This window comes from Diplotaxodon limnothrissa, linkage group LG3, assembly GCF_057381915.1.
Source record: "Diplotaxodon limnothrissa isolate DT_005_m linkage group LG3, D_limnothrissa_male_GT1.1, whole genome shotgun sequence".
NCBI classification, from domain to species: domain Eukaryota; kingdom Metazoa; phylum Chordata; class Actinopteri; order Cichliformes; family Cichlidae; genus Diplotaxodon; species Diplotaxodon limnothrissa.
This window is the reverse complement of record NC_140598.1, coordinates 2,666,145-2,693,575: the sequence shown is the minus strand read 5'-3', so window position 1 is coordinate 2,693,575 and position 27,431 is coordinate 2,666,145. Positions and strand designations below refer to the sequence as shown.

The 27,431-nt window shown below is 43.7% G+C and overlaps 1 protein-coding gene across 3 annotated transcripts in view; it reads left to right on the top strand.

Moving 5' to 3' along the window:
• LOC146634286 (NLR family CARD domain-containing protein 3-like) overlaps positions 1 to 10,664 on the top strand; it is a 612,463-nt gene extending 601,799 nt beyond the window's left edge. For all 3 annotated transcript variants that reach the window (XM_085375474.1, XM_085375483.1, XM_085375490.1), the window contains 4 exons: positions 2,349 to 2,522; positions 2,942 to 3,106; positions 9,943 to 9,989; positions 10,138 to 10,664. In XM_085375474.1, coding sequence (XP_085231600.1) covers positions 2,349 to 2,522; positions 2,942 to 3,106; positions 9,943 to 9,989; positions 10,138 to 10,664 — 913 coding nt within the window. The remainder of the gene's footprint in view (positions 1 to 2,348; positions 2,523 to 2,941; positions 3,107 to 9,942; positions 9,990 to 10,137) is intronic.
• Positions 10,665 to 27,431: the final 16,767 nt, after the last annotated feature.

Below are 27,431 nucleotides of genomic sequence, written 5' to 3'. Positions count from 1 at the left end.
TCCTGGATTAACATGTGCCAAGACAATGCAGAGCAGCAGCCTTAACTCTACTGAATTCAGAACTCTACTCCCACAGAGGTCAGTTATCTTGTTAACAGTATTATATATTCACTACGTAAAGCTCTGGACACTGATGCTCCTGAGAGGACAAGAAAAAAAAAACAGGAAACATTTTTGAAAAAAGGTTTACTACTAATCAGAAGTAGTTGACTTAGTGGTATACCTTTCAGAATATTTCAGTGGTATTTCGTTGAGTTATCTTTCAGAGTTAACTTCAGTAATTACTTCCTTCAAACCATCAACATGTCTTTTAGACTGTATTCCTACCACATTGCTCAAAGAATTCCTATTAAAGCTTTAGTTTTAAGTTCGATCAATCTACCTCTATTTCTCGGCCGCATACCACTAACCTTTAAGGTAGCAGTACTTAAACCATCACTTAAAAAGTAATAACTTGATCCAGCTCTCTTAGTAATATGAAAATCAATCTTTACTAAAGAGTAGTTGTAAAACAGCTAACTCATCATCTGGACCTCAGTGCAGAATTAGATACTGTTGACCACAAAATTTTATTACAGAATTTAGAGCTCCTTGAATCGCTACCTTATCGTGGTGGAGGGGTTTGTGTGTCCCAGGGATCCCAGGGGCTATGTTGTCTGGGGGCTTTTGCCCCCTGGTAGGGTCTCCCATGGCAAATTGGTCCTGGGTGAGGGACCAGACAAAGAGCGATTCAGAAGACCCTTATGAAAAGGATATCGAGGGAACAGTTTACCCTGCCCGGGATAGGGTTACCGGGGCCCCGCCCTGGAGCCAGGCCCGGGGAGGGTGCCCGAGGGCGAGCGTCTGGTGGCCGGGCCTTAGTCCATGGGGCCCGGCCAGGCACAGCCCGAAGAGGAGACATGGGCCCATCCTCCCGCAGGCCCACCACCCGCAGGAGGCGCCATAGGGGTCGGGTGCATTGTGTGCCGGGTGGCGGCCAGGAGCGGAGGCCCTGGCGGACTGACCCCCGGCTGCCAAGACTGGCAATAGGGACATGGAATGTCACCTCTCTGGTGGGGAAGGAGCCTGAGTTAGTGCGTGAGGTTGAGAGGTACCAGCTAGATATAGTCGGGCTCACCTCTACGCATGGCTTGGGCTCTGGAACCAGTCTCCTGGAGAGGGGCTGGACTCTGTCTCAGTCTGGAGTTGCCCCTGGTGAGAGGCGGCGGGCTGGGGTGGGTATTCTAATATCCCCTCGGCTTGCTGCCGGTACGTTGGGGTTTTTCCCGGTGGACGAGAGGGTTTGTTCCCTGCGCCTTAGGGTCGGGGAACGGGTCCTGACTGTCATCTGCACTTATGCGCCGAGTGGCAGTTCAGAGTACCCAGCCTTCTTAGAGACCCTGGGGGGGGGGGGGGGGGTGCTGGAAGGTGCTCCACCTGGAGACTCTGTTGTCCTGCTGGGAGACTTCAATGCTCACGTGGGTAACGACAGCGAGACCTGGAGGGGCGTGATTGGGAGGAACGGCCTCCCTGATCTGAACCCGAGCAGTGCTTTGTTATTGGACTTCTGTGCTAACCACAGTTTGGCCATAACGAACACCCTGTTCGAACATAAGAGTGTCCATAAGGGCACGTGGCACCAGGATGCTCTAGGCCGTAGGTCGATGATCGATTTTGTAATCGTATCACCAGACCTGCGACCATATGTTCTGGACACTCGGGTAAAGAGAGGGGCTGAGCTGTCAACTGATCACCACCTGGTGGTGAGTTGGATCAGGTGGCGGGGGAGGACGCTGGACAGACCTGGTGCACCTAAACGCGTAGTGAGGGTGTGCTGGGAACGTCTAGCAGAGGCCCCAGTCCGCGAGATCTTTAACGCACACCTCCGGCAGAGCTTCAACAGCATTCCGAGGGAGACTGGGGACATTGAGTCCAAATGGACCATGTTCAGCATCTCCATTGCCGAAGCTGCTGCATTGAGCTGCGGCCGCAAGGTGGTTGGTGCCTGCCGTGGTGGTAATCCCCGAACCAAATGGTGGAGGAGGTGGCTGGGGAGAGGGAGGTCTGGGCCTCTTTGCTTAGGCTGCTTCCCCCGCGACCCGGCCTCGGATAAAGTGGATGAAGATGGATGGATGGATGGAGATTAGAGCACGTTATAGGTATTACAGGTACTGCATTGAAGTGGCTTGAATAGTTTCCACTTTGTTTATTTAACTACCTCATAGTACGATATCACCAAAATAGAAAACGTTGCTGTCTGACTGGTTACTTACTTCTGGTTCCTAGAGTGTTTAAAAGTAAGCGTGTGTGTATGTGTGTATGTCTTTATTTTTTGTTTGTTTTATTGCTTTTTTCTTTTTCTGTTTCAGGTTGAGTGGCTGTAACCTCACAGACAGAATATGTGGAGCTCTGTCATTTATTCTTAGCTCTCAGTCTTCTAGTCTGAGAGAATTAGACCTGAGTAATAACAACCTGCAGGATTTAGGAGTTAAGATTCTTTCTGGAGGACTGGAGAGTCCACATTGTACACTGGAAATTCTCAGGTCAGAATACAGTGTTTCCTCTGAATTACTGTCTCAAATTTTGTCTTGTTTTTTTATTTGTTTATGATTTGAAATACATTTGTCCAGGCTAGACATTTTTAAGCTAAGACTTTAACTAGTGTCTTTTCTTTAATGTGCACATCAGTCTCCAAAACATACATCAACGCAAATGTCCCTGTTGTCTAGTAAACATCCAATTTCAGTGTTGCTATTATCCCTGTGTCACAAATCACTCCTGAATACTCATCTATACTCACTCTACTCTACCTGCACTCTGCTCTGTGTGTATTTACACAACTTAAAAAACTTTTACAACTGTTATTTTTTGTGAACTGTTACAAAAAGTATTTAATCAATGGATGGCAAAAAAAACCATCCAATGACATGTTTACAGGTGAATTGTTGTTTTGTGTCTGCAGTCTCTCGGGCTGCGCGATCACAGTGGAAGGCTTTACTTCTCTTGCCTCAGCTCTGAGCTCAAACGCCTCCCATCTGAGGGAGCTGGATCTGAGCTACAATGATGCAGGAGACTCAGGAATGAAGCTGCTCTTGGCTGGACTGAAGGAGCAGCTGGACTCTCTGAGGTATGGAGAGAATGTCTGGCATAAAAAGAACAGCTAAAAACATTTTCTCTAAAATATATACAGACTAGTGTTTCTGGTCCTTTGCAGTTTAAAAATAATTAGATATTTAACGCTGACATGTCCAGAAACAGAGATGATGACTGCTTTTTGTCACCATTAGTTCACCAAGCTCTCTATGTATTTGTAATAAACCAGTCATTTGAAGAAAATGTATTATTTCCCTCTGACCCATATTCAGATAAATCCTAAAGCTTAGCACAGAAACTGGAAACAGAGGTATCTTTTAGCCTACAACAAGGTGATAAAAAGAATAACGTATCATAGTTAGATTTGTTCACCCATTCATTCATTTATATATCTACACATAGCATAAGCCAAAAATATGCAAACCGCATACACTAGATACCCATAAACAAAATGAGAAATAAAGACTTACATAAAATGATCAATAGAATTTAAGTAAACTAAAATTAATGAATTAAAAAGGAATACTACTCTTATGTGATACTGTCATGGCTTGTGAGGCAAGCTGTGTGGAGGTGAGATAAGGACCCAAAACTGCAGGCACTGACTTAGATGAGAAGAGTGAGCTTTATTGACACGGGAGGAAAATACTGAGTGACACGGAAGTGGCGGACAGGAACTAAGAAATAACCTAACTGGGAAAAACTAAACAAACCTGAAACCATGACACCTTGGATGATATGCAGGGAAAGGCCAGGGTGAGACACAGAATTACACAGGGAGGTAACGCAGAAGAACCAGTGACAAGCACAAGAGAACACACACATACAGGGAGTGCAGAATTATTAGGCAAGTTGTATTTTTGAGGAATAATTTTATTATTGAACAACAACCATGTTCTCAATGAACCCAAAAAACTCATTAATATCAAAGCTGAATGTTTTTGGAAGTAGTTTTTAGTTTGTTTTTAGTTTTAGCTATTTTAGGGGGATATCTGTGTGTGCAGGTGACTATTACTGTGCATAATTATTAGGCAACTTAACAAAAAACAAATATATACCCATTTCAATTATTTATTTTTACCAGTGAAACCAATATAACATCTCCACATTCACAAATATACATTTCTGACATTCAAAAACAAAACAAAAACAAATCAGCGACCAATATAGCCACCTTTGTTTGCAAGGACACTCAAAAGCCTGCCATCCATGGATTCTGTCAGTGTTTTGATCTGTTCACCATCGACATTGCGTGCAGCAGCAACCACAGCCTCCCAGACACTGTTCAGAGAGGTGTACTGTTTTCCCTCCTTGTAAATCTCACATTTGATGATGGACCACAGGTTCTCAATGGGGTTCAGATCAGGTGAACAAGGTGGCCATGTCATTAGTTTTTCTTCTTTTATACCCTTTCTTGCCAGCCACGCTGTGGAGTACTTGGACGCGTGTGATGGAGCATTGTCCTGCATGAAAATCATGTTTTTCTTGAAGGATGCAGACTTCTTCCTGTACCACTGCTTGAAGAAGGTGTCTTCCAGAAACTGGCAGTAGGACTGGGAGTTGAGCTTGACTCCATCCTCAACCCAAAAAGGCCCCACAAGCTCATCTTTGATGATACCAGCCCAAACCAGTACTCCACCTCCACCTTGCTGGCGTCTGAGTCGGACTGGAGCTCTCTGCCCTTTACCAATCCAGCCACGGGCCCATCCATCTGGCCCATCAAGACTCACTCTCATTTCATCAGTCCATAAAACCTTAGTAAATCAGAGATAGTTCTTGGCCCAGTCTTGACGTTTCAGCTTGTGTGTCTTGTTCAGTGGTGGTCGTCTTTCAGCCTTTCTTACCTTGGCCATGTCTCTGAGTATTGCACAGCTTGTGCTTTTGGGCACTCCAGTGATGTTGCAGCTCTGAAATATGGCCAAACTGGTGGCAAGTGGCATCTTGGCAGCTGCATGCTTGACTTTTCTCAGTTCATGGGCAGTTATTTTGCGCCTTGGTTTTTCCACATGCTTCTTGCGACCCTGTTGACTATTTTGAATGAAACGCTTGCAATTTTGAGACTGCTGCATCCCTCTGCAAGATATCTCACTATTTTTGACTTTTCTGAGCCTGTCAAGTCCTTCTTTTGACCCATTTTGCCAAAGGAAAGGAAGATGCCTAATAATTATGCACACCTGATATAGGGTGTTGATGTCATTAGACCACACCCCTTCTCATTACAGAGATGCACATCACCTAATATGCTTAATTGGTGGTAGGCTTTCGAGCCTACACAGCTTGGAGTAAGACAACATGCATGAAGAGGTTGATGTGGACAAAATACTCATTTGCCTAATAATTCTGCACTCCCTGTAAATACACAGATGGAAACGAGGAAACCACACACAGGAAGGACTCTCTGCAAACCTAATGAATGTGACGAAACAGTGAGGGAGTGAAACTGAACACACTGATATCAGACATGGACCTTCAACGTAAAACAGGAAATACACTGACTGAATTCAGAAACACGATACTGACAGAATAGAGAGAACAGAGAGTACAGGAACCAGAGGGACATGAGGGACAAAGGAATCCAAAAGGTAAGAAATACAAAGCAGAAACCAAAACACTAGCAAACATGAACCAAGAAGAAAACGGACTAATAAACAATAATACAAAATCAAAACACTGGGTCACAGACCCAAGACCGTGACAGATACAAAATTTCTCTTAGCTAAAATCAAGGATGCACAGGGCTATCATTTAAGTTTTTATGGTCAGCATGCTAATGAAGGACCTGTTCAGGGTGTACCCCACCTCTTTTATTACGACAGCTGGGAAAGGCTTCAGCTTTCCTCCGTGACAATGAATGGATAAGAAGAAGAAAATAAATAGAAATAGAAAAATAAAAAAATAACTAAAGTGTAGATCACTCTGTGTGTTGCTGCCTGGGTAAATTATATCACGGCTCCATCAGTAAACTCTGCCTGACGCATTTCACTATATTTCTATTTTCAATTTCCATCATATATTTCGTCACTGTCAGGTTAAGACTCAATAATTGTTACCGCAACATTAACCTGTTGCCATTACAGATGGGAATCGAGAACTGGGTCTGTACAAGAAACGTTTCCTAGTAGTAAAATTTCTTGGAATCAAAGGTCTGCTTGCCTATCAATCTCACTTATCGCCTCATGCACTTGCGCTATAATCAGCTGATTTCAGTTGTCAGAGGAAAATAGCAGGACAGTTTACAGTGTGGGCAAATTTTATTTTTATTGCACAAAAGGGTAATAGCATAATACTAAAGTGCAAACTATATCCACGACAAAAAAAAAGTACTTATGTTGCTAGCACAACTTTGGCTACTTGCAAACCCCTGCACAGATTGTATGCTAGCGCAAATGGGGGAAAGTTCCCTGGTTTGATATTTCCCAGTTCCCTGGAGTAATATTACAACAAGTAGCTGCCACCATTGTTGGAAACTGGAATTGGGTGGGCCGCGCTATGAATTCTGTGATAGGATAGGTTGCTATGGAAATTTGGTTATGGTTTTTAACAATTTGTAGCACTTCCTTTCAGCTTGATCAAAGTCCCAGCCACGTTCCAGCACCTCATGGACTAGGGCTGCCACAAACGATTATTTAGATAGTCGACTAGACACCAATTGTTAGTCAACTAATCAGGTCATGCATCCATTGGACGTAAAACGTACAGCTTATTGCACCAGCATGCATCTGCTCTTATGAAACTATCATTAGTGCAAGTGTTCTGTTATATTTGAGGGAGCGAAGAGCAGCACCAGGTGCTGCATCCACATACTTGGCATGGTGCCGTCTACATGGATGGTATTATCATCCATGATGATGTCATCTGGGTTGCAAGTGTGCAGTGGGTGGCTGTGATCCTGGAGACTCCGAGGATGGTAGGGCTTGTGGCCAACCTGAAGAAATATGCGAAAAGAAGGAAGTATCTGGGTCATAACGTGAGAGGTGGGCGCACCTGCAGGTAGAGAAAACAACAGCCATCGTATCCTGCCACATCCCAAGACCAAAAAAGGGGTGAGGCAGTTCTTGGGGCTTGCCGGTTACTACTGCTGGTTCAAGGTGAAGTTTGACTGACTAGCTCTTTGACTGCTCTCACCCAAAAGGGTGACACAGATCTGGTTCAGTGGATGGAACAGTACCAGGCAGTGTTTGTGCAAGTAAAGAAGCCTCTCTGTGGGAAACCCCTGCTTCACACTCCGACTGTTCACTCCCTTACTTTCTGCAGACATATCCCTCGATCAGATAGCCGGGGGCTATTTTGTCCCAATAGGTAAGAGGGGGTTCCAGCGCCCTGCCATATACATCAGCTGGAAACCTATTAGAGAGAACGGCCAGAAATATAGCACTGTGGAGGGGTGTACAACAAGCCATTGGGCGGTTAACCTGGTGGTATCTGGCCCTGCAGCTTTTTAAATTCAAGGTGGTCCATAGGCCAGTGGTGCAGATGCTCGTTGGATGTAGGCTTATCCGGATGGCTCCCCAACCTTAGACAGGTGGTGCAGATATATGGTAGGGGTGTGGTCTGTGGCTCTGCTGCAGAGGAGTGGTGGTGCAGTGGGTTTGGGGAGGGTGGGTACTGCCAGGAGGCTGGCAGAGCAACTGGAACTGATTTGGTAATCAGTAGTGCTATTTCGGCAGGCAGCTCGGCCCGAAGGAGAGAGCTGCACCATGCACAAGTCAGCTAGAAGGCTGCACAGAGCAGTCTTGGGATAAAAACTCCAAATACAGTGGGGCAAAAAAGTATTTAGTCAGCCACCGATTGTGCAAGTTCCCCCACCTAAAATGATGACAGAGGTCAGTAATTTGCACCAGAGGTACACGTCAACTGTGAGAGACAGAATGTGAAAAAAAAATCCATGAATCCACATGGTAGGATTTGTAAAGAATTTATTCGTAAATCAGGGTGGATAATAAGTATTTGGTCAATAACAAAAATACAACTCAATACTTTGTAACATAACCTTTGTTGGCAATAACAGAGGTCAAACGTTTACTATAGGTCTTTACCAGGTTTGCACACACAGTAGCTGGTATCTTGGCCCATTCCTCCATGCAGATCTTCTCGAGAGCAGTGATGTTTTGGGGCTGTCGCCGAGCAACACGGACTTTCAACTCCCGCCACAGATTTTCTATGGGGTTGAGGTCTGGAGACTGGCTAGGCCACTCCAGGACTTTCAAATGCTTCTTACGGAGCCACTCCTTTGTTGCCCGGGCGGTGTGTTTTGGATCATTGTCATGTTGGAAGACCCAGCCTCGTTTCATCTTCAAAGTTCTCACTGATGGAAGGAGGTTTTGGCTCAAAATCTCACGATACATGGCCCCATTCATTCTGTCCTTAACACGGATCAGTCGTCCTGTCCCCTTGGCAGAAAAACAGCCCCATAGCATGATGTTTCCACCCCCATGCTTCACAGTAGGTATGGTGTTCTTGGGATGCAACTCAGTATTCTCCTTCCTCCAAACACGACGAGTTGAGTTTATACCAAAAAGTTCTACTTTGGTTTCATCTGACCACATGACATTCTCCCAATCCTCTGCTGTATCATCCATGTGCTCTCTGGCAAACTTCAGACGGGCCTGGACATGCACTGGCTTCAGCAGGAACACGTCTGGCACTGCGGGATTTGATTCCCTGCCGTCGTAGTATGTTACTGATGGTGACCTTTGTTACTTTGGTCCCAGCTCTCTGCAGGTCATTCACCAGGTCCCCCCGTGTGGTTCTGGGATCTTTGCTCACCGTTCTCATGATCATCCTGTGTTCCTTCTCTCACCCCAACCGGTCGCAGCAGATGGCCGCCCCTCCCTGAGCCTGGTTCTGCCGGAGGTTTCTTCCTGTTAAAAGGGAGTTTTTCCTTCCCACTGTCGCCAAAGTGCTTGCTCATAGGGGGTCATATGATTGTTGGGTTTTTCTCTGTATCTATGAAGCGCCTTGAGGCGACTTTTGTTGTGATTTGGCGCTATATAAATAAAATTGAATTGAATTGAATTGAATTGAAATTGTGACCCCACGGGATGAGATCTTGCGTGGAGCCCCAGATCGAGGGAGATTATCAGTGGTCTTCTATGTCTTCCATTTTCTGATGATTGCTCCCACAGTTGATTTTTTCACACCAAGCTGCTTGCCTATTGTAGATTCACTCTTCCCAGTCTGGTGCAGGTCTACAATACTTTTCCTGGTGTCCTTCGAAAGCTCTTTGGTCTTGGCCATGGCGGAGTTTGGAGTCTGACTGTTTGAGGCTGTGGACAGGTGTCTTTTATACAGATGATGAGTTCAAACAGGTGCCATTCATACAGGTAACGAGTGGGGGACAGAAAAGCTTCTTACAGAAGACGTTACAGGTCTGTGAGAGCCAGAGATTTTCCTTGTTTGAGGTGACCAAATACTTATTATCCACCCTAATTTACGAATAAATTCTTTACAAATCCTACCATGTGGATTCATGGATTTTTTTTTCACATTCTGTCTCTCACAGTTGACGTGTACCTCTGGTGCAAATTACTGACCTCTGTCATCATTTTAGGTGGGGGAACTTGCACAATCGGTGGCTGACTAAATACTTTTTTGCCCCACTGTAAACCCTCATTGACAGGACAACAGTGTGTATGCGGGGGTCCTCCATGTAACACAGTCATATTTCATTCAGTACAGTTGTGTACTGACAGATCCAGGATCAGTCCAAATCATCAGTAGTTTGATCCACGTATGGATTGAACTGTATTTGTGAAAATGTTGGACTGTTCCTTTATCAGTGTCTAACAGTATGTTTATGAGAGCCATGTAATGTCCATGTGTGCATGCTGAAAGAGACTGTCCTGCTCTGAGCCCCCCTCCTCCTTTCAGGGTGGAGCCTGCTGGAGTCCGATGGTTGAGACCAGGTCTGAGGAAGTGTAAGTGTGTTTTTAATGTGATTCATGAAAACAAAGCAGCACACATTCAACCATCTTCATCATGTCAGGAGTCATCATCAAAGTGTCAATCAATGAACAGATGATGGATCAATAACTGCAGCTGGATTGTGTTTGTTCTCTCCATCAGATTCCTGTCAACTCACAATCGACACAAACACAGTACACAGAAACCTCCAACTGTCTGACAACAACAGGAAGGTGTCACATGTAATGGAGGTTCAGTCATATCCTGATCATCCAAACAGATTTGAAGTCAAGCTTCAGCTGCTGTGTAGAAATGGTCTGACTGGTCGCTGTTACTGGGAGGTCGAGTGGAAAGGACAAGTTCATATATCAGTGAGTTACAAAACAATCAGACGTAAAGGGCGCAGTGCTGACTGTTTGTTTGGAGGGAATCAACAATCCTGGAGTCTGTACTGTACTGATGATGGCCCTCGTCACATCTGGCACAATGATAGATCAACTTCCGTTCTTTCCTCCTCCTCCTCTGATAACAGAGTAGCAGTGTATGTGGACTGTCCTGCTGGCACTCTGTCCTTCTACAGAGTCTCCTCTGACACTCTGATCCACCTCCACACCTTCAACACCACATTCACTGAACCTCTTTATCCTGGATTTTATGTCTGGCCTGGTTCGTCGGTGTCCCTGTGCTGAGTTGAGTGTAAAGAGTGTCTCCTGTTAGAGAAACACTCTGACTGTTGAACAGATAGTTCAGTCTGTACATGTCTGTCTCTTTCACTCACAAACACGTTTTCAGATTCATGGATTCAATCAGTTGATGTTTGAAACTCTTCTAAACGATTCCTTGTAAACTTCTTCCTCTTCAGTCCTTTAAAGATGGAAGCTCCCATTATTCCAGAATCCACATGTTGTTTTTCTGTCTTTTTCCACTCAAAGCTCCACAGTGAATCTCAGTATGTTGTGTTTCACTGAAGCTCAGTTCACAACCAGCTCCTCTGCATTTTCAACAAGTGTGAGCTCATTAAAATGAGGCTACGTCCACACGTACATGGGTATTTTTGAAAACGCAGATTTTTCTATGCGTTTGCACCTTTCGTCCACACGTAAACAGCGTTTTCGGTCACTGAAAACAGAGATTTTTAAAAACGCTTGCGAGGGTGGAGATTTTCGAAAACTCTGTTTTTGCATTTACGTGTGGACGAGGAAAACGGAGAAAATGCAGCGTCAAAGGTGTGCGCCTATTTTGACGTCACACTGTGCGCCACGTTTTTGTTTTGCTGAAATTAGTTACTGTTAATTTTATTCTCTGCAGTGTTGAAATGCTTACTAATACACACACAGTTATCGTCCCTCCACACATATGACTCAGTTCTGCTTCTATGCGTCATCTTTGTTTACTCTTTCCCACTGTTAAGGTTCAAATATTGAGGAGGAGAGTACAAACAACCAGGTCCAGAAGATCTTGGTCAAACAATTGATTTTTTTTTTTTTTTTTTTTTTTTCCCCCAATTGATTTTAATGAATACACGCGTGGGAAGACCAGTGCCTGTTCGCAGACAGGAACTGATCTCCAACTTAATCAAAGCATACACAGATTTTTATAGCATCAGGGTTTGAATTAATGACGCCCCTTCATACTTTACAGACAGAATATAGACATACGTCAAATCAAAACCACAATGACCTTTAACACGGTTTTTAAAAGAACATTGTCTTCTATCTCGTCTGGAACACGAGCCCCACATCCTGCCAGACGCTGTTCCTCTTTCACAGTTGCGAGTAAACTTAACTAACCTCTCACCTATAAATAATTCCCTCTAACTGAGTGTGTGTGTATATGTCGTCCTCACATGCTCTCTCAGCTCACCCGTTGCACTTCTGACCTTTCACCAGAACAGAGGCTCATCCTTAGGTACAATAACCTAACTGAAACTATATGTACTATACTGAATAAATGTTCTAATCAAGAACCTCTACTAAAAGCTTAATAAAAGAATATAAAAGTATAACAGACAATTTGAATAACCTAGTAATTCAAATAGCCTCGTCTAACCTGCTCCTTAGAATAACTTAGACTCTGCTTTCACTTCTGCAAACTCTCTGCAACTTCCTGTCAGCCTGCAACTTAGTCTTTCTGAAAGACACACACACTGTTTAAACATCTGAATGCAATATCAATACTGTAAATTATATTATTAATGCAATAGTAATGATGATGATTATTTAACAATAGCAGTAAAATACTTTTTCCTGCTCTCCACACCACCCAGGCTTCTAGACTTCTGATCGGCCAACATTTCTACACGGTTTGGAATATATCGCCACCTATTGCTTTGGCATATTCCTGGCGGCATTTTCCTTCATTTTTGCGTTTACGTGTGGACAGGATTTTTTTTTTAAACAAAAACGGAAAATCTCCGTTTTCAAAAATACCCGTGTACGTGTGGACGTAGCCTGAATCCAAATGTTTGATTTCTCTTTCTTAATGGGATGTTTCCAAACTCTCCACATGCTCTTACTGTTTCACTCATTTTTCGAAGCTCATCATTTGAAAATGTTTCAGCCATATAAGCTGAAAATATTGGCTCAGTAGTTTTGAATGCAGTTCTAAGCAGAATCTGATTGTATTGAGGGATGATAATGCATGTGGCTTATCTAATAAACAGCAAAGGCTTCAATCCTTGTGTCTAGTCTTGTGTTTTTCCCATGTTGAACAAGAACATGGTGCAGGATGTTGGTAACAGCTTGGTAATCAAACTCTTAGAAACATGTAAATATGTGTGTATGGCTGTATCCCAATTCAGGGTCTGCAGCCTTAAAGTACGCAGCCTCAACGATCCTCAAGGGCCGCGTACTTAAAGACCGCTAAGGCCGGAAGTGCGAGGCTTGTGAAATGGGACGGTCTAGCCTCCGTTGCGCTGCCCAGGTTGCCTAGCAACCATGATACTAACAGCTGGAAACGTGTCATACAGCTTTGTTTGACAGAAATGAAGGAGAAGATCTTTTGTTCATTTGTTTGTTTGTTTCTACATGAGCTTTGATCATTCTCTGTAAGATTAAGCTCAGCTATTGAACGGCGTATATTGTAAAGTAAAGGCTTTAAAACCAAGTTAGTACAAACGTCACTAATGTCACATAACTTTGCCGACATGTTATTAAACATTTGCACATAAATAAGTGACATAATATTCAGTACTTACTTAAAGTTTACTCTTCGGCCGCCCCTCATCTGCCGTTTTTTTCCGGCAAAATTATCCACACCCACCGCCGCGCTATGCATTCTGGGATATGTTGGGCCACGAAGTCTACACTACCACAGCCTTAAAATTCAGGGAAATGAAGGACGCATTTGAGGGCCGCATTTCAAGCAGCCATCGAATTGGGACAGCCTTCGTCGCGTCGCGGTGATGTAATCGGCCTTAAAATGCGGCCTTTAAGGCTGCAGACCCTGAATTGGGATACAGCCTATAGCACTGCATATGTTGTGTATCACTTTAGTTTGTATGAAACATGAAAACTATCACAAAGGGACCTGGTGAAGAATCTGCTGGAATTTGGTGACAGACATTAGATTTGCTTTGATGTCAAACTTTTAGAAGCTGTTTCGTTGTTTTTCATGCAGCTCTAATTTGATCAAACGCTGCATTAAAAACAAAGAGGAAGTGATGTCACATGTGTTTATGTGATATCACTACAGAATGAGCTCTATTAATTGCAATAAGTGATGTACAAACAAAAATAAACTGAGTAGTTCACTGAATGAACAATGGACTGTGAGCTCAGTTCCTTCATCATTAGTATGGATTATATATGTATATGTATTATATTAGTATCATATATATCAGGTGCTGCTGCTGCTGCTTTCAGTCATTGTGCAAATGTGCTGTTTGTAAGGTTGTAAAGCTGCAGTCAGCTGAGACTGAAGAAGTCACCTGATCAGTGAGCAAACGTTTCTGAAAACGTCCAGATGAACAGAATCAACCTTTTGGGATCAGCCAGCAATGCAGCATCATTCTTGTTCAACTTCAGAGGTTTGCAGGAATGAACTGATGACCAGGAACAGCTGCAAAGTCCAAGAAAATACCAGCTGGAGTTCAGCTGCATTTGAAGAAGTCAAAGAAAAGTAAGGATGGCAAAGGGCGACGTTTTCTTCCAAAGAACTGAAAACATGGTCGACACCTCATTAGAAGAATCATCTGGACATTTGTGAGGAACTCTAACCAAGAAAGCAACACAAGGGCTCCATGCTGAACGCATCCATCCAGTGTTATTGATCCAGGACTGATACCAGCATTGGGATCAATACTACAATACACAATCACATGTGTCCACGTGATGCAGTTTGAAGAGCAATAAGATGTCTCTGTATGAGGAGGCGGGGTCACAGGAGCTTCACAGAAACTCTGCAGCAGCATCATCAGCTCACATGGAAACTTTGATGATTCACTTCTGTGGTGTTTTTACAGAAACACGTCACAAAATTAGCTCCACCTGTTTTGTGAGCTTTGAGTTTCTTGTCTTCATCCTGGATTCTTGTGTTGCTGTTTTTACACACAGCAGATATTCCCTGGTTGCTTCCTTGATGACCACATGAAGCTTTCTGAAGCTTGGATTGAAAACGCTTCATTACTCAAAGCTTTCCAACACAGGCCTCTGTGCTGCCATCTGGTGGACAAACATATGAAGTGCAGCGTGAAGCTACAAATCAAACTGCTTCAGCTAAGTTATAACATACTATAACCTATGTAGCTATATGTATAGTGTATTATGTAGGTTTTAGAGCTGGAGGTAGAACTGCTGATGGCCTGGTTGTTATTTATGTTCCCCATGGTTCACCAGCTCTCACACAACATCAGCACCAATCATCCAATGATGTTCTGTGAAAGCTCGACGATGGTTCAGTGTCAGGGTTTGTTTGCATTCATCAATAAATATCTCAATAAATCAAAGACTCCATGTTTGTTCTTTCATCATGTGACCTCTGCTCATCCATCTCTGTGTGTATCAGGATACATTTAGTTCATAATACACGAGTCAGAGAAATCAAACAAAAGACAGCGTGATGTATGGACAGCAGGGCTGTTTCCCAACAACAAGCCCTGGACCATCAGAGACCTGAAGCTGCTGCTGAATGAAAGAAGATGATCTTCAGGTCTGGAACAAGGATGAGCTGAGAGTGTTAATAACGTTACTAATGTTCAGCTACACTTCACTAGGTCACATCTGTGGCACACGTCACTTAAATAAAGAAGGAAATATTGGCTCTGTTTTATCTGCTGGGCCCAAAAGTGACTCCCCGTATTTAAACTGCTATGAATAACTTGTTGGTCTATAATATGTGAAACATGTGTCAAATGTATCCATCATGAAAGATATCAGGTCATCTTGAGCCACAAAAACATTCCTATCATGAGGTAGAAGCTGGAACCAGTTTGTTGCAGACGTTTATATATCCGATATTTATCCAGTTAAAAGTTGAAATTCAAAAACGTCTTTTCAAGAGTCGTCTGTCCAAGAGGAGCAGAAACTGCAACAAATATAACAACAGTTATTTAAGGCTGTTTTAAACGGCCACAAAGGAGCAGATTGGTTATAATGCAGCTGCTTCAGAGGAATAACGATGAAAAACTGTTTTTATTTCATGTGTAACACCTTTCAATAATGTGTTGACTAAAGTCTATTGACCAGTATAAGTAAAGACACACACACACACACACACACACATTTCACTTCATCACTTAAATCACTGCTGCTGTTATTGTGTATATATTTATTTATACTTCTTGTGTATTTTGTTCATACATTCTTATATAGTTCTATATTGTGTATTTTGTTGTACAGTTATTTTATTTTCAATTTAATTTATATATTTAAGTGTGCCTATGCCAAAAGGCACACTTATTACTATTGCTCGGATTTATTATTCTTATTGTGTGGATGCTTAAGCATCCACACTATTGAGTTCCTGTTTCTCTTTATTCTTTATTATTGTGTGGATGCTTTAAGCATCCACACTATTGAGTTCCTTCTTGGTGTTTCCGTACACTTTTCGCCGTGGATCTACTTCCACAATTTTCAGCCGATTTTCACCGTTCAAATTTTAAACTATTCTGCTATTTCTGCTAATGACGGCTATGTCTTTTGGTATTTTTCACTATTATACTTTTTAAAATATTAAGCTTTTTTCCTTTAATTTGAAATGAATGGGAAACTTCTGCAATTCTGCTAAAATTTGCTTGTTTTTGAAACTTAACTACTTCCTCATATTTTTACGTAGAACAACCATTCAAACTTTAAAATGTTCTCAAATTATTGGGCTATTCAGGTATAAATCAGCTTTTTCAAATCTTTTACCGTTTTACTTTTATGCCTCTTAAAGTTTTGAGTTGCAAAATTGTGATTTTTCACAAAATACATGCGTTGTTATGGTTGCTATGCACTTGGCTTCCAGTGTGCCACTGAAGGTTTCGCAGTCTTCTCTTCATGTCCGAACAACTTCTTGCTACTTGCTCAAATTTCACTCAACTTCCACAAATTATACATCAAAACGTAGGCATTTTTGCTGGCTTTCTGAAAATGTCACTATCATTGTTGTGGAATTTATAGAATTTTGGCAAATCTCCTCAGACCAACAGAAAGTCGGAAAACTCTCCATAGAAAGTCAATGGAGAGTTTGTTCAAAATCACTGCTTGATTTCTGTAATGAGAGGCATATTCGAATCGTCATATCTCCTTAACGAAGCAAAGTTAAGACATGAGGCTTGTCCCCGTATATCTTCAGACACTCCTGACGCTCACAATTCAAGAATTTCTTTCTCATCTATTACCATTCTGAAATGAGTTGGACTTGTTTAAGGGTAGGAAATTCGTCCTTCGCTCAGATTTCTTCAGATTTCAAACTCTGGAAATGAACCACTTTTTTCTCTCGTCATAACTTTTTGTTGGATTTCCACAGAGACCTGAAAATTTCCATGACTGTTCACCAAAGCCTGCTGTCTCGTACGGTGAAAGAATGATATCGATACTCCAAATAGATTTAGAGTTACAAAGCGTTGTTTGAGGGAAAGTCAAGGCAGTTTTTGCTTCGCTCTACTCAGTTATGGTGCATTAGAAGTCAAATATCTTTAATAATTCATATTTTAATGATAAATTGTCAACACTGGAAGATTCCCCCATCTCTTCTGAACAAAACGGTGTAAGAATGACCGCTCTAGCCCCTACAGTTAGGAAATAATAGTCATTTGTTTGAGGGGAGTCCTCACTATGAGAAATATACTGCAAAAATCCTGTGTCTCTCTGTGTGCTGCAGGCACCAGTTTTGGCGGGAAAAAGTACACAGCCTCTCTGATTGGTGGATTCAAATTCAGCAGCTCCCAGGCTGACCTAGAAACTTACTTCTCTCTCCCTGTGTGTGTGTGTGTGTGTGTGTGTGTGTGTGTGTGTGTGTGTGTGTGTGTGTGTGTGTGTGTGTGTGTGTGTGTGACAGAGAGAGAGAAAGGCTTTTAATGGGATGATCTCATTGTAACATTAAAATTCAATATATTTAGACTGGTTGACTGAATTGGATCTTGTGTGTATGTCTCTCTGTGCATGTGTGTTTCCTTATGTGTACATATTTGTGATTGTGTGGCTGTTATAGATTTTTTTGCTGATTTTTTTCATTTAACAAGTATATTTGAGGGACCCTCAGCATGTTCAGCATTTTTTCAGCTGTCAATTTTGCTTTTCCATTTTTTCTGTTTAACTTATTACTATTGTGCTAAATCATACTATTTCTGCTATTTCATAAGATTTGTGCTTAACCAATCAATCAATCAAAGCTTTATTCGTCACATGCAGGTTGCCCTGCAGTGAAATGGGACCCCCGACCTTACACATATAGCACAAACATTACATGGGGATACAGGTCGGAGATTGGTAGAATCAAGAAAAAAACATTGAATGTACACTACAATGGGGAAAGTACAAGAGGAAAAAAAGAGACCCCTACTCATGCTATGCTTCCGTGGTAGGACAGCATGAGAACAGGAAACAAAAAAAACTCCTCTGCACAAAAAAGCACATAAATGTCCACAGCACAACATTATGAAGACATGACAAGCCACAGGGGTGGGTGGGGGGTGAGGAGTAATCCGAAGCGAACACAACAGCCGCCCTGCACAGCACTATCATTCCAGCGCGGCACATAGACCCGCCGTGTTCCCTCGCAGGAAACAAGCATCGAAGGCGTTGGAAAGGGAGGGGGGATGAGTGAGTGCTTATCAGTGTAAGTGTTTGTGTGTGCGTGTCCATAGTTCAGCTGAGACAGTGTCCTTCGCTGTATCAGGCTAAGTAAACAGTCCTCCAGCCGATCCAGGTGTCCTTCAAGGAATGGGAAGAATAGTCATCACACAGTCGTTATCAGGGAGTTGTTTTGGTGGGCTCCAGCCTTGGGCCTGAGCAGCTGGCGCCGTGGTGTCCAAATGTAGAATATTGTTGATTTCTCCTTTATGCGAGCAGCGAATTTAGCACTCTGACACTGGGGCCTCGATTTCCCGTTGGAGCGCTGCGAGCCTCCCCATGATGGTATCAAGCTTCTGTTCCGTGGTGTTGTCATTCTTTTGATTCTGAGACCCTACAGCTGCAGTGATCCGTTCTGCGATGTTATCCAACTTTCGCTCAAGGGTGTTATTGTGAGCAGGCCCCTCTCTGATGTATCCCATCATACGCTCAATGGTGTTAGTTTGAGTCTTCACGGCAGTTGTAAGCGTCTCCAAGGTGTTAACCATGCTGCGTTCGGTGTGGGAGGCCGCGCCTCATCCCATCGCTTCAATTCCAGCGGTCAGCTTAGGGTGGGTTTGAACAGCTGGATCCGCTCTCTTGTTTCTCCGATAAGTCAGGGTCAAGCCAGCTCCGATCAGCAAGAACCCTGTTATCATGGTTCCGAATAGGTAGATATCCTCAGCGTCCTCGATAGACAGTCCCGCCAGGCACAAGATCCTCCAGGTCTGCCACCCATCCATCGTGTATCCGGCAGGGAAAGTCCCTCCAGGGCACTCGGGCTCTCCCGAGCCCAGACTTCTCGTTGAGAAGAGGGTGTCAATAGCATTCAGAGACCAGTTGATCAAATCCATAATTCTCTGTTAGGTTTTAGAGAACGACAGTGAGAGACTGTTCAAGGGAAAAGTAGTGCACACGAGACAAGACAGGACACGAGAGGCTAAGCAGGGAAGATAAGGGGAAGGAGGAGAGGAGAAAAGTGCGACCGCCTTCACCGAGAGCCAAAGAAAAAGACCCTTGGTAAAACCTCAAAATCCCATCCTTTCGTGACCCTCGGGACCAAAAATGGTCCCGCCCCAAAAAGTGCTCTAAAATGTTATATATCAATATTTTTTTCCACTTTAAATTAGTCAATCTTTTAAAACTACTTCTGCTTAAAATATCCATATCAAGTTTTAATTATATTTTCATTGTTTTAACCCTTTAAATACCAGTTTGTGTACATGAGCGCCCTGTTTTTAACAGAAAAAAAAAATTAAAAAATTAATATTTTCCATAAAATACATTTGAAGTAATATTTGATTGTTATTATAATTAGGCCTTCAGATGGGCCAAAGATTGGCACCAACATTCATTTTGATCCATTATTATTTTTTGTGCAGGAGCACATTTTTAAAAATCCATCCTTTCGTGACCCTCGGGACCAAAAATGGTCCCGCCAAAAAAAGTGCTCTAAAATGTTATATATCAATATTTTTTTCCTCTTTAAATTAGTCAGTCTTTTAAAACTACTTCTGCTTAAAATATCCATATCAACTTTTAATTATATTTTCATTGTTTTAACCCTTTAAATCCCAGTTTGGGTACATGAGCGCCCTGTTTTTAACAGAAAAAAAAATTAAAAAATTAATATTTTCCATAAAATACATTTGAAGTAATATTTGATTGTTATTATAATTAGGCCTTTAGATGGGCCAAAGATTGGCACCAACATTCATTTTGATCCATTATTATTTTTTGTGCAGGAGCACATTTTTAAAAATCCATCCTTTCGTGACCCTCGGGACCAAAAATGGTCCCGCCAAAAAAAGTGCTCTAAAATGTTATATATCAATATTTTTTTTCCTCTTTAAATTAGTCAGTCTTTTAAAACTACTTCTGCTTAAAATATCCATATCAAGTTTTAATTATATTTTCATTGTTTTAAACCTTTAATAAACATGCTTCAGCCAGTACCTTTTGATTAGCCTTGTCTCGGTTTCTTGCTTTGTGGTAGATCTTTATTCTGTTTTCACTGAGATATTTGAATGCTAATCAATAAATCAATATTCAATTCTAAAAAAAATTCTAATCAAACAGTTTTTTGAAAAGTTTGTAACTGTCACGGCTGCCGAGGCGAGCCGTGTGGAGTTGGAAGAGGGACCCAAGATGCAGGCAGTGGATGAAATGCTAGTGAGGTTTATTAACAAAGGTGTAGTGGCAAACAAGCAGTGGGGCATGACAAATAACTGAAGACACCTAAACTGGGAGAACTAAAAATAACAGACCTGGGAGCATACGACAAAGGGGATGCGAGACGCAGACGAGGAACAGGACACGGTGGAACACAGGGTAACGCAGACGAACCAGCAACAGGCAGGAGAAACACAGGGCTTAAATACACACACCAGTAATCAGGGGATGAGAGACAGGAGGGCAACACAGCTGGGAGGAATCAGAGCTGACGGGACAGGGGAAACGTAACCTGAACACACTCACATCAGACAGAGACCTTCACAATAAAACAGGAAACTCAGACACGGGGAACCAAACAAGACACAGATCTAAACAAACAGCTTCACAAACAGACGGGGTGACACCATAGACAGACAGAGACACAGACGCAGACTCAAAGGCAGACCGAATAGAACACATAGAACTCAAACAATAATAAACTGGAAAATGATAATAAACTAAAAGCGCTGGGTCACCGACCCAGGACCACGACAGTAACAAAACCATCAAATCTGATCAAGGTTATTTAAACGCTGCAAAAGAAGAATGGATTGGAATAAAAAAATCCATATCCTGACCTTAATTACTGGAGGAGAATAATGAATGATGCTCATAGTGAGTAAAAAGTAAACTGAGTGATTTTTCGGACAGACTTTTAAAGTGTTCGTATAATATAATACAGATACATAAAAATACACTCCAAAAATAGAGTCCTTGAAATGTACAAATGTACAAAATATTAATTTAAAAAATTATAAAAATGGAGGCAACTGTGCCTATGGTACAATGTATAAAAAGCTCTTTACTGCAGACACGACTAACATGGCTCTGCAGATTGTTTCTTTTATTTTAACGTCACCTCACCTTGAGGTTGGCAAATCTATCAGTGTCTGGTGATCAACTCTCTCAAGCAGTTTAACAGTTTCTGCTGTAACTGTCACTGCTCCCTGTCTGTTTCCTTACCTGATTCTTCCTGACCTTGTTCTTTCCCCTCTTTCCTCTCCCCCTCTTTGAACTGATAATCATACACAAATAGATTGTATTAGATGAAAAAATTACATTAATATGAAAAAATACTATTGAAACCACTAATAAAAAAGTCCTCCCTCAGTGTACTTTCAACCAAAAGGCAAATAACCAAACACATGAACATCAAATAAAAGACATAAATACTGAAACACCGATCCAACATTATCCTTTATTGACGGATCATTTGTTCTTTCATTTTTACCTGAATGTTGCTGCTTTTTTTGAAAAAATGTCCTTATATCCATTATGAACCTGACTGGCACACACACACACACACACACACACACACACACACACAACAGGAGTTATAAGGTTAATGGGAATCCAGTCAGTTAGCTGGTAAGTACCTTGGGTTTAATATCGGCACATATGACAAAGTGAGCAGCTTCTCTCATTCCTTCCTTTTCAAACAGGACAGTGGTAACAACAGCAGCTACGGACAAACATCGTCAGAAAACACGTTTAACCCAGCAGGTTACCTGGTGTAATGTTTTTCAGGTAAACAGAAACATGGTCTGACTCCTACCAACTATATAAAGAGTAACTGAAGGTTAAATGCAGCTAACATGTCCTGTTTTAAGCCAGGCACTTCCACCTCCGCTCTGCTGCGTCTCAGCCACCATCTCTCTGCCACAAAGGGCACCAGAGCCAGAGCAGGGGAGAGGCGAGCTGGAACAAACCATTCTGGGAGGGGGGGTCTATACTTCTGTTGTTAAAAGATTACATCTCAACCAAGTACTGTATACTTTCTATATTTTTTGTAGTGTATCACACAAACACCAAATATTGTCAAAAAAGTAAGAAATCTTTGGGGGTGCTTTGATTCACTTTGGGAAGCACCCCCCAAAACGGGCTAAAAACGCCCCTGGATATAGTTCTTTACACATTTGCCTACCAAGTGGAAGCTCAGCGGCTGAATCTCAGGAGGAGACAAAACATCTCTTTGGGGTTGTGTCAGAAATGGCATCAGGCCTAAAAATGTGTCCAATCACACATGAACAGTCACCCACTGTGGTGCCCTGTGAGTAACAGCTGAACGCAGCCAGGAAGCAGTTAAAGCAGTTCTTTTGTTAAATCCCTCGAATTAAAACTCTGATTCTGCACTTCAACACATCCTGATTGTTTTACTTTGGACAGAGACACAGCTACAGCAGAGTTCATTGTCCAAATACTTATGGGACTAACACTTGTAGTATATCACACAACACAGTACGTGAACATGTACTGAAGCTCCCCTTCCTGCAACCTGTGGTTATGAAAATAGATGGGCGGTAAAATAAAATGTGACGTCCACACATCTGGACAACAGGGCGCTAAAGTCCGTACAAACTTTTGTTTCTTCATTTGCTTGCAAACTAATGGAAATCCTCACTTAAAGCCAAGAAGCTTATTACCTGTGCAGGCTTTAGTGCCTCAGAGCAAACAAGAGAGCTTTGATCACAATGATTTTTGTTTTCACATTTCATTCACTAGCGATTTTTTTAATGTCACCTGATCTCAGTCAGCAGACTGAATATAACAGTAAAGCACTAGTGAGCTAATGAATTAGATATTGGTCACTCATATCAACTGAAAGAGTGTAAGACAAGTAAATGTGCTATAAAGGCCGGAGAAGAGTTAATAAAAAGGGCTTGAAATGAAAATATTTCATTATTTGCTGTCTCATAAATTTTTGGTTTTATTGCACTTTTGTCAGCCCTGCTGCTGTTTTAAAAGTACTTTTTTAATAAACTGGCATAAATGGTAACATTGAACACTTGCCAGTGTGAACAAAAGGTTCTTAACTTTAGCATCAAAGCTTCAGTTCACCTTTCTCATGGCAGTTACTTCAGTATGTGTATTAATGCAGGAACAACTCGATTCCACACAGCTGACGCACCGAGAGTGTCTGCTGTGTGGTTAACTTTATAACCTTTGGTACGCAGTGGTGTCGCCCCACCTGTTAGCTAGTTTAAGAAACTGGTTAAGGAGGGAGTATCTGTGAGGATGAGGAGGATTTAGTTCTTTAAAGACACATCAGATACTTGCAGGAAGCTTCTTTCAGCTTCTTTTCTCCACTGCGCAGGTTTAAAACCATGACAGCAGAAGTCATGATGAAGAGATTGATTAGTCAGTCACAGTGTAAAGAGTCCTCCTGCCTGCATCGCTCGCCAGTATAAACAGACCTTTGCTCCTGGAAAACAAATATATCAAAGTCATGTTGTCCAAGAAATGCATTTTATCTCACTAGTGAATCAAAGAAAGTCTACTTTCTGAGAGTGAGAGGTGAACGTCAGACAGTTCTTAGAAAATGTAGTTTCTCTGGGGAGTCCCTAGGGACGTTTCCCTAGAGGGACTAACCTGGGGGATGTGGCCATGACCTGGTTAGGAGCTCTGGGGCTCTTGGATGGTGTTTTCCTTGTGGCTGCGTACAGCGGAGATGGGGGAGGGTCTGTGCTGGCGGACGCTGGTTACTGGCCTGGTAGCCTGGCTGCCCCTGGGAGGGTCCGGGACGGGCGTGGAGGCTTGGGGGTCTGGGGGTGCTCCGCCCCCCGGTCTGGGGTGCTGGCCGGGCCTTGGGGGCTTGGGTCCTGGCTGTTGTGTCGCCGGAGCAGTGGGCGGGTGGGTGCCGGGGGGCTCAGCCCCAGTGCAGGGGACCTCTGGTGCATCGGCCCTACTAGGGGGCTCTCTAACTGGTGGGGAGGTTGTTATATCTTTGCAGGTGGTCTCCTCACTACAGGAGCTCACTCTGCAGGTGGGGGGAGAGATATAGGAGAGGTGGAGAGTGAACTCAACCTGGGTGTCTATTGTCTTGTGTAGTCTGGGAGATGATTGGATGATGGGGTGGGTGCAGTTTTCTCTGGGATGGAGTCGGGTGGGCTGCCCCGGACTCTGTGGGGCTGGGCGGTGCTGCTGCTGCGGGCCCCGGTCCGGATGGGCCTGGACCCCCTTGCCCTGGTGGGTTCCAGAGTGTGGGGGTGCCTACTGGGGTCAGGGGGGGAGCTGGCCCCAGGGAGGGGCCGCTTGCCCCTCCCTTTCTTCCCTCCCCATCCTCAGCTGCCTCCCTATTCCCGCTCTACCACACCCACCCACACACTCAGGGCTTGGGGTGCAGGTATGTCACCAGGGTGCAGGGGAGGCACTCCCCCTCTGTCCCCTTCTGGCCGCCTGTGCCTCAATTTTATCCTGCAACCTAGACATCCACATTACTCACACTCTCACATAACACATACATATAGGGCCTTGGGGGTGGGCACGTTTTACAGCATCCAGAGGATGGTCGGTGTACTCCAACCCACCTCTGGCGCTGGTGCCCTACCCTCAATTTTAAATGCATTTAGACACTAAGGGTTTTCGGGAGGAGCCGTGCTGCTCTCTGAGAGGAAGCTAGTACCATGCTCTCCTGATTTTAAATGCACTTTAGAACAGTACACAGCAACACTACATATGAGCGGGCGTAGGGAGGTTTGAGGTCTTCACTCACCCCGGTTCTGTTAGCCGTCAGGGCTGGGGGGCTGGGAGGAGGTGCTGGTCGTCAGACTGGGGTCTGGGATGCGGGGCCTCCCCGCTACTGCAGATAAGGAGGTGGTCCGCTTGCCTCCACCCCAGAGAGAAGGGTTACATGTCCTGGGTCTAGGTGCGACTTGCCCCTCTGAGGGCGGGGGTACCTGGACCTGGGATATAGAGTATGTTTGGGGAGTGCGACTGTCTGTGCAGTGTCTATTTGTGTCTGTCTACACGTTGGGTGAGTGCCGAGTATTTGGTGGTGCATATGGGGTGGGAATGCACGTCTGTGTCCGTGTGCGCCTGTTCATCCGTGTCTATATGTCAGGTTGGGTCTTAGACTCAACCTCTCCGGGAACATCTCAGGCCCTCTAAAGTACGGAGGCCTATCTCCCCTCACCACACTCCCTGCCGGTGGCTGATGCCCTCAGACGTTGGTGTGTTGGTGGTCCTTGTCGTCTGGGGCTTGGCGCTCATGTATGTACCGGCTCACTCCTGGTGGTCGATTGGCGGGGCCTGGCGCCTGTGGCCCTGCTGGGCTCCTTCCGGGGGGTGGGATGCCCTCAGGCCTCTGGCCTCTGGGCCTGAAGCCCGGTCCTCTCTGGCACAGCTGGCTGCCGGAAGAGCCCGCGGGCACGCCACTGCAACCCCCTCTGGCCTCTGCTCCGTAGCTGCGGGGTGACCTCTCCTTTGGGGCTCTACTCAGCTCTTCCCAGGAGGGTGGCACGGTTCCCCCCCCTTTTGGTGGTCCTCCTCGGGTCCTCGTACTCTGGGGCCTCTGGATATCTGGGGCCTGGATCTCCTCCATACCTGCTTCATGCCCTGGGGGACGGGGCTATGGCTCCCCACACTCCCTAGCAGATCGTTACATGGAGAAACCTTTGTAATACAAGCATGCTGATCCACACAGGTGTGCACACAGGTGTACACATGGGTATTCACAGACGCGGACTACAGCTTTCTTGGCTGCTGCCTCAAAGCACACTGTGCGCTGTCTATCTTTATTATTTAATATCTACTGATATCTACTGCTAGCTAGTTTATTGTGATGGTGCTGTTTTTTTATTATGTTGCTGTTTGCTGTTTGCTGTTTGCTTTCTCTTCTGTTTTTTTTCTCCATACAGGTGATCCAGGTGTTTTGTTTGTGTTTTTTTTTTTTTCTTCCCCCCTTCTCACCCTCTCTTCTCCCCTTTGGTTTTCTTTCTCTCCCTCTCTTTCTTTCATTCTTTCTCCCTGTCCTATCACACAGTCATGTCTGTCCCGTTTGTAGCAACCGAAAATAAAATAAATTCATAATTATAATAAAGGTCAATCAAGTGGACCAATATGGCAAGGCCATGATGATCCACTTGGTAAAATAAATCCGCTTGGCGTCTTTCTTGGCCTTAAGACAACAATTCTGATGGCTAAAGATCCAAACGGGACACAAAAAAAGAAGAAGAAAAAAATATATATATAGACACTTATTGTCAGTCCTCGTGCATGCTGTGGAAATAAGTGTCTGTGTCATGAGGTGACATGTGAGCTTATCTTTGGTCAATAAAGCTGAACAACGAGTTTTCACTTTGCTTTTCGCCTTAACGTCTGTGCTCTCTCTGCTGTTGTTGGTGTGTGTCGGGCTGTGAGCTGCAAAGCTACAGCCGGCTGTGTGCGTACAGCAACCGTGTGTGAAAAGTGGTCAATAAAGAGATGCTGAAAAGCGCGTTCATGCAAACATCGTCGGGTCTGCCGTGATATGTTTACAACGGGACTTCTGCTCCTGAACCTCTGCGCACAGCGTCTGCAGGTCGGGGCTGTACGAAGTCACTTTATCTCTACAGGACTGTAAGCTGTCGTCTGTGAGGCGTGAGCGTGTTTGTTTTTAACACAGTTCACGGTGGAGCTGCTGACATAATGTGGATCCGAAGATCCATAACTGGCCTACCTGGGGCTGAAAGTCTCCATAAATGCAGGCGTTTCGGCGGCTACACCGGCTTCCACGAGTGTGATGCTTATTTTGAGAAAATAATAGAATATAAATGTATTTTTATATTTCAATATCACAATAATCTTCCAATGTAGAACTACAAGTTAAAAAAGAAGTAACATAAATCAAATCCACTTCAGCTAAATACTTCTCATTTATTTCCATCTTACATGCTGTGACTGCAGCCATTCCCACATCTCTGTGAATGGGACTCATGGACATGGATCAGTGGTTGTTGATCAATGGTCCTGAGAATCTGCATAATTAAGATGAAGGAACGGAGCTCCCAGCCCATCGTTCCTGCAGCTGCTTTCAGTCTTTATGCAAATGTCCTGTTTGTAAGACTGAAACCTGCAGCTGAGACTGAAGACGTCACCTGATGATGACGACACGTTTCTGCCACAAAACGCTGCGTCCAGATGAACAGAAGCAACAGACTCACTTTCCTGGATGATTGAGATGCATCAAGACTTCATTGTGTGTTACTTCTCATTCAGCACAGACACATT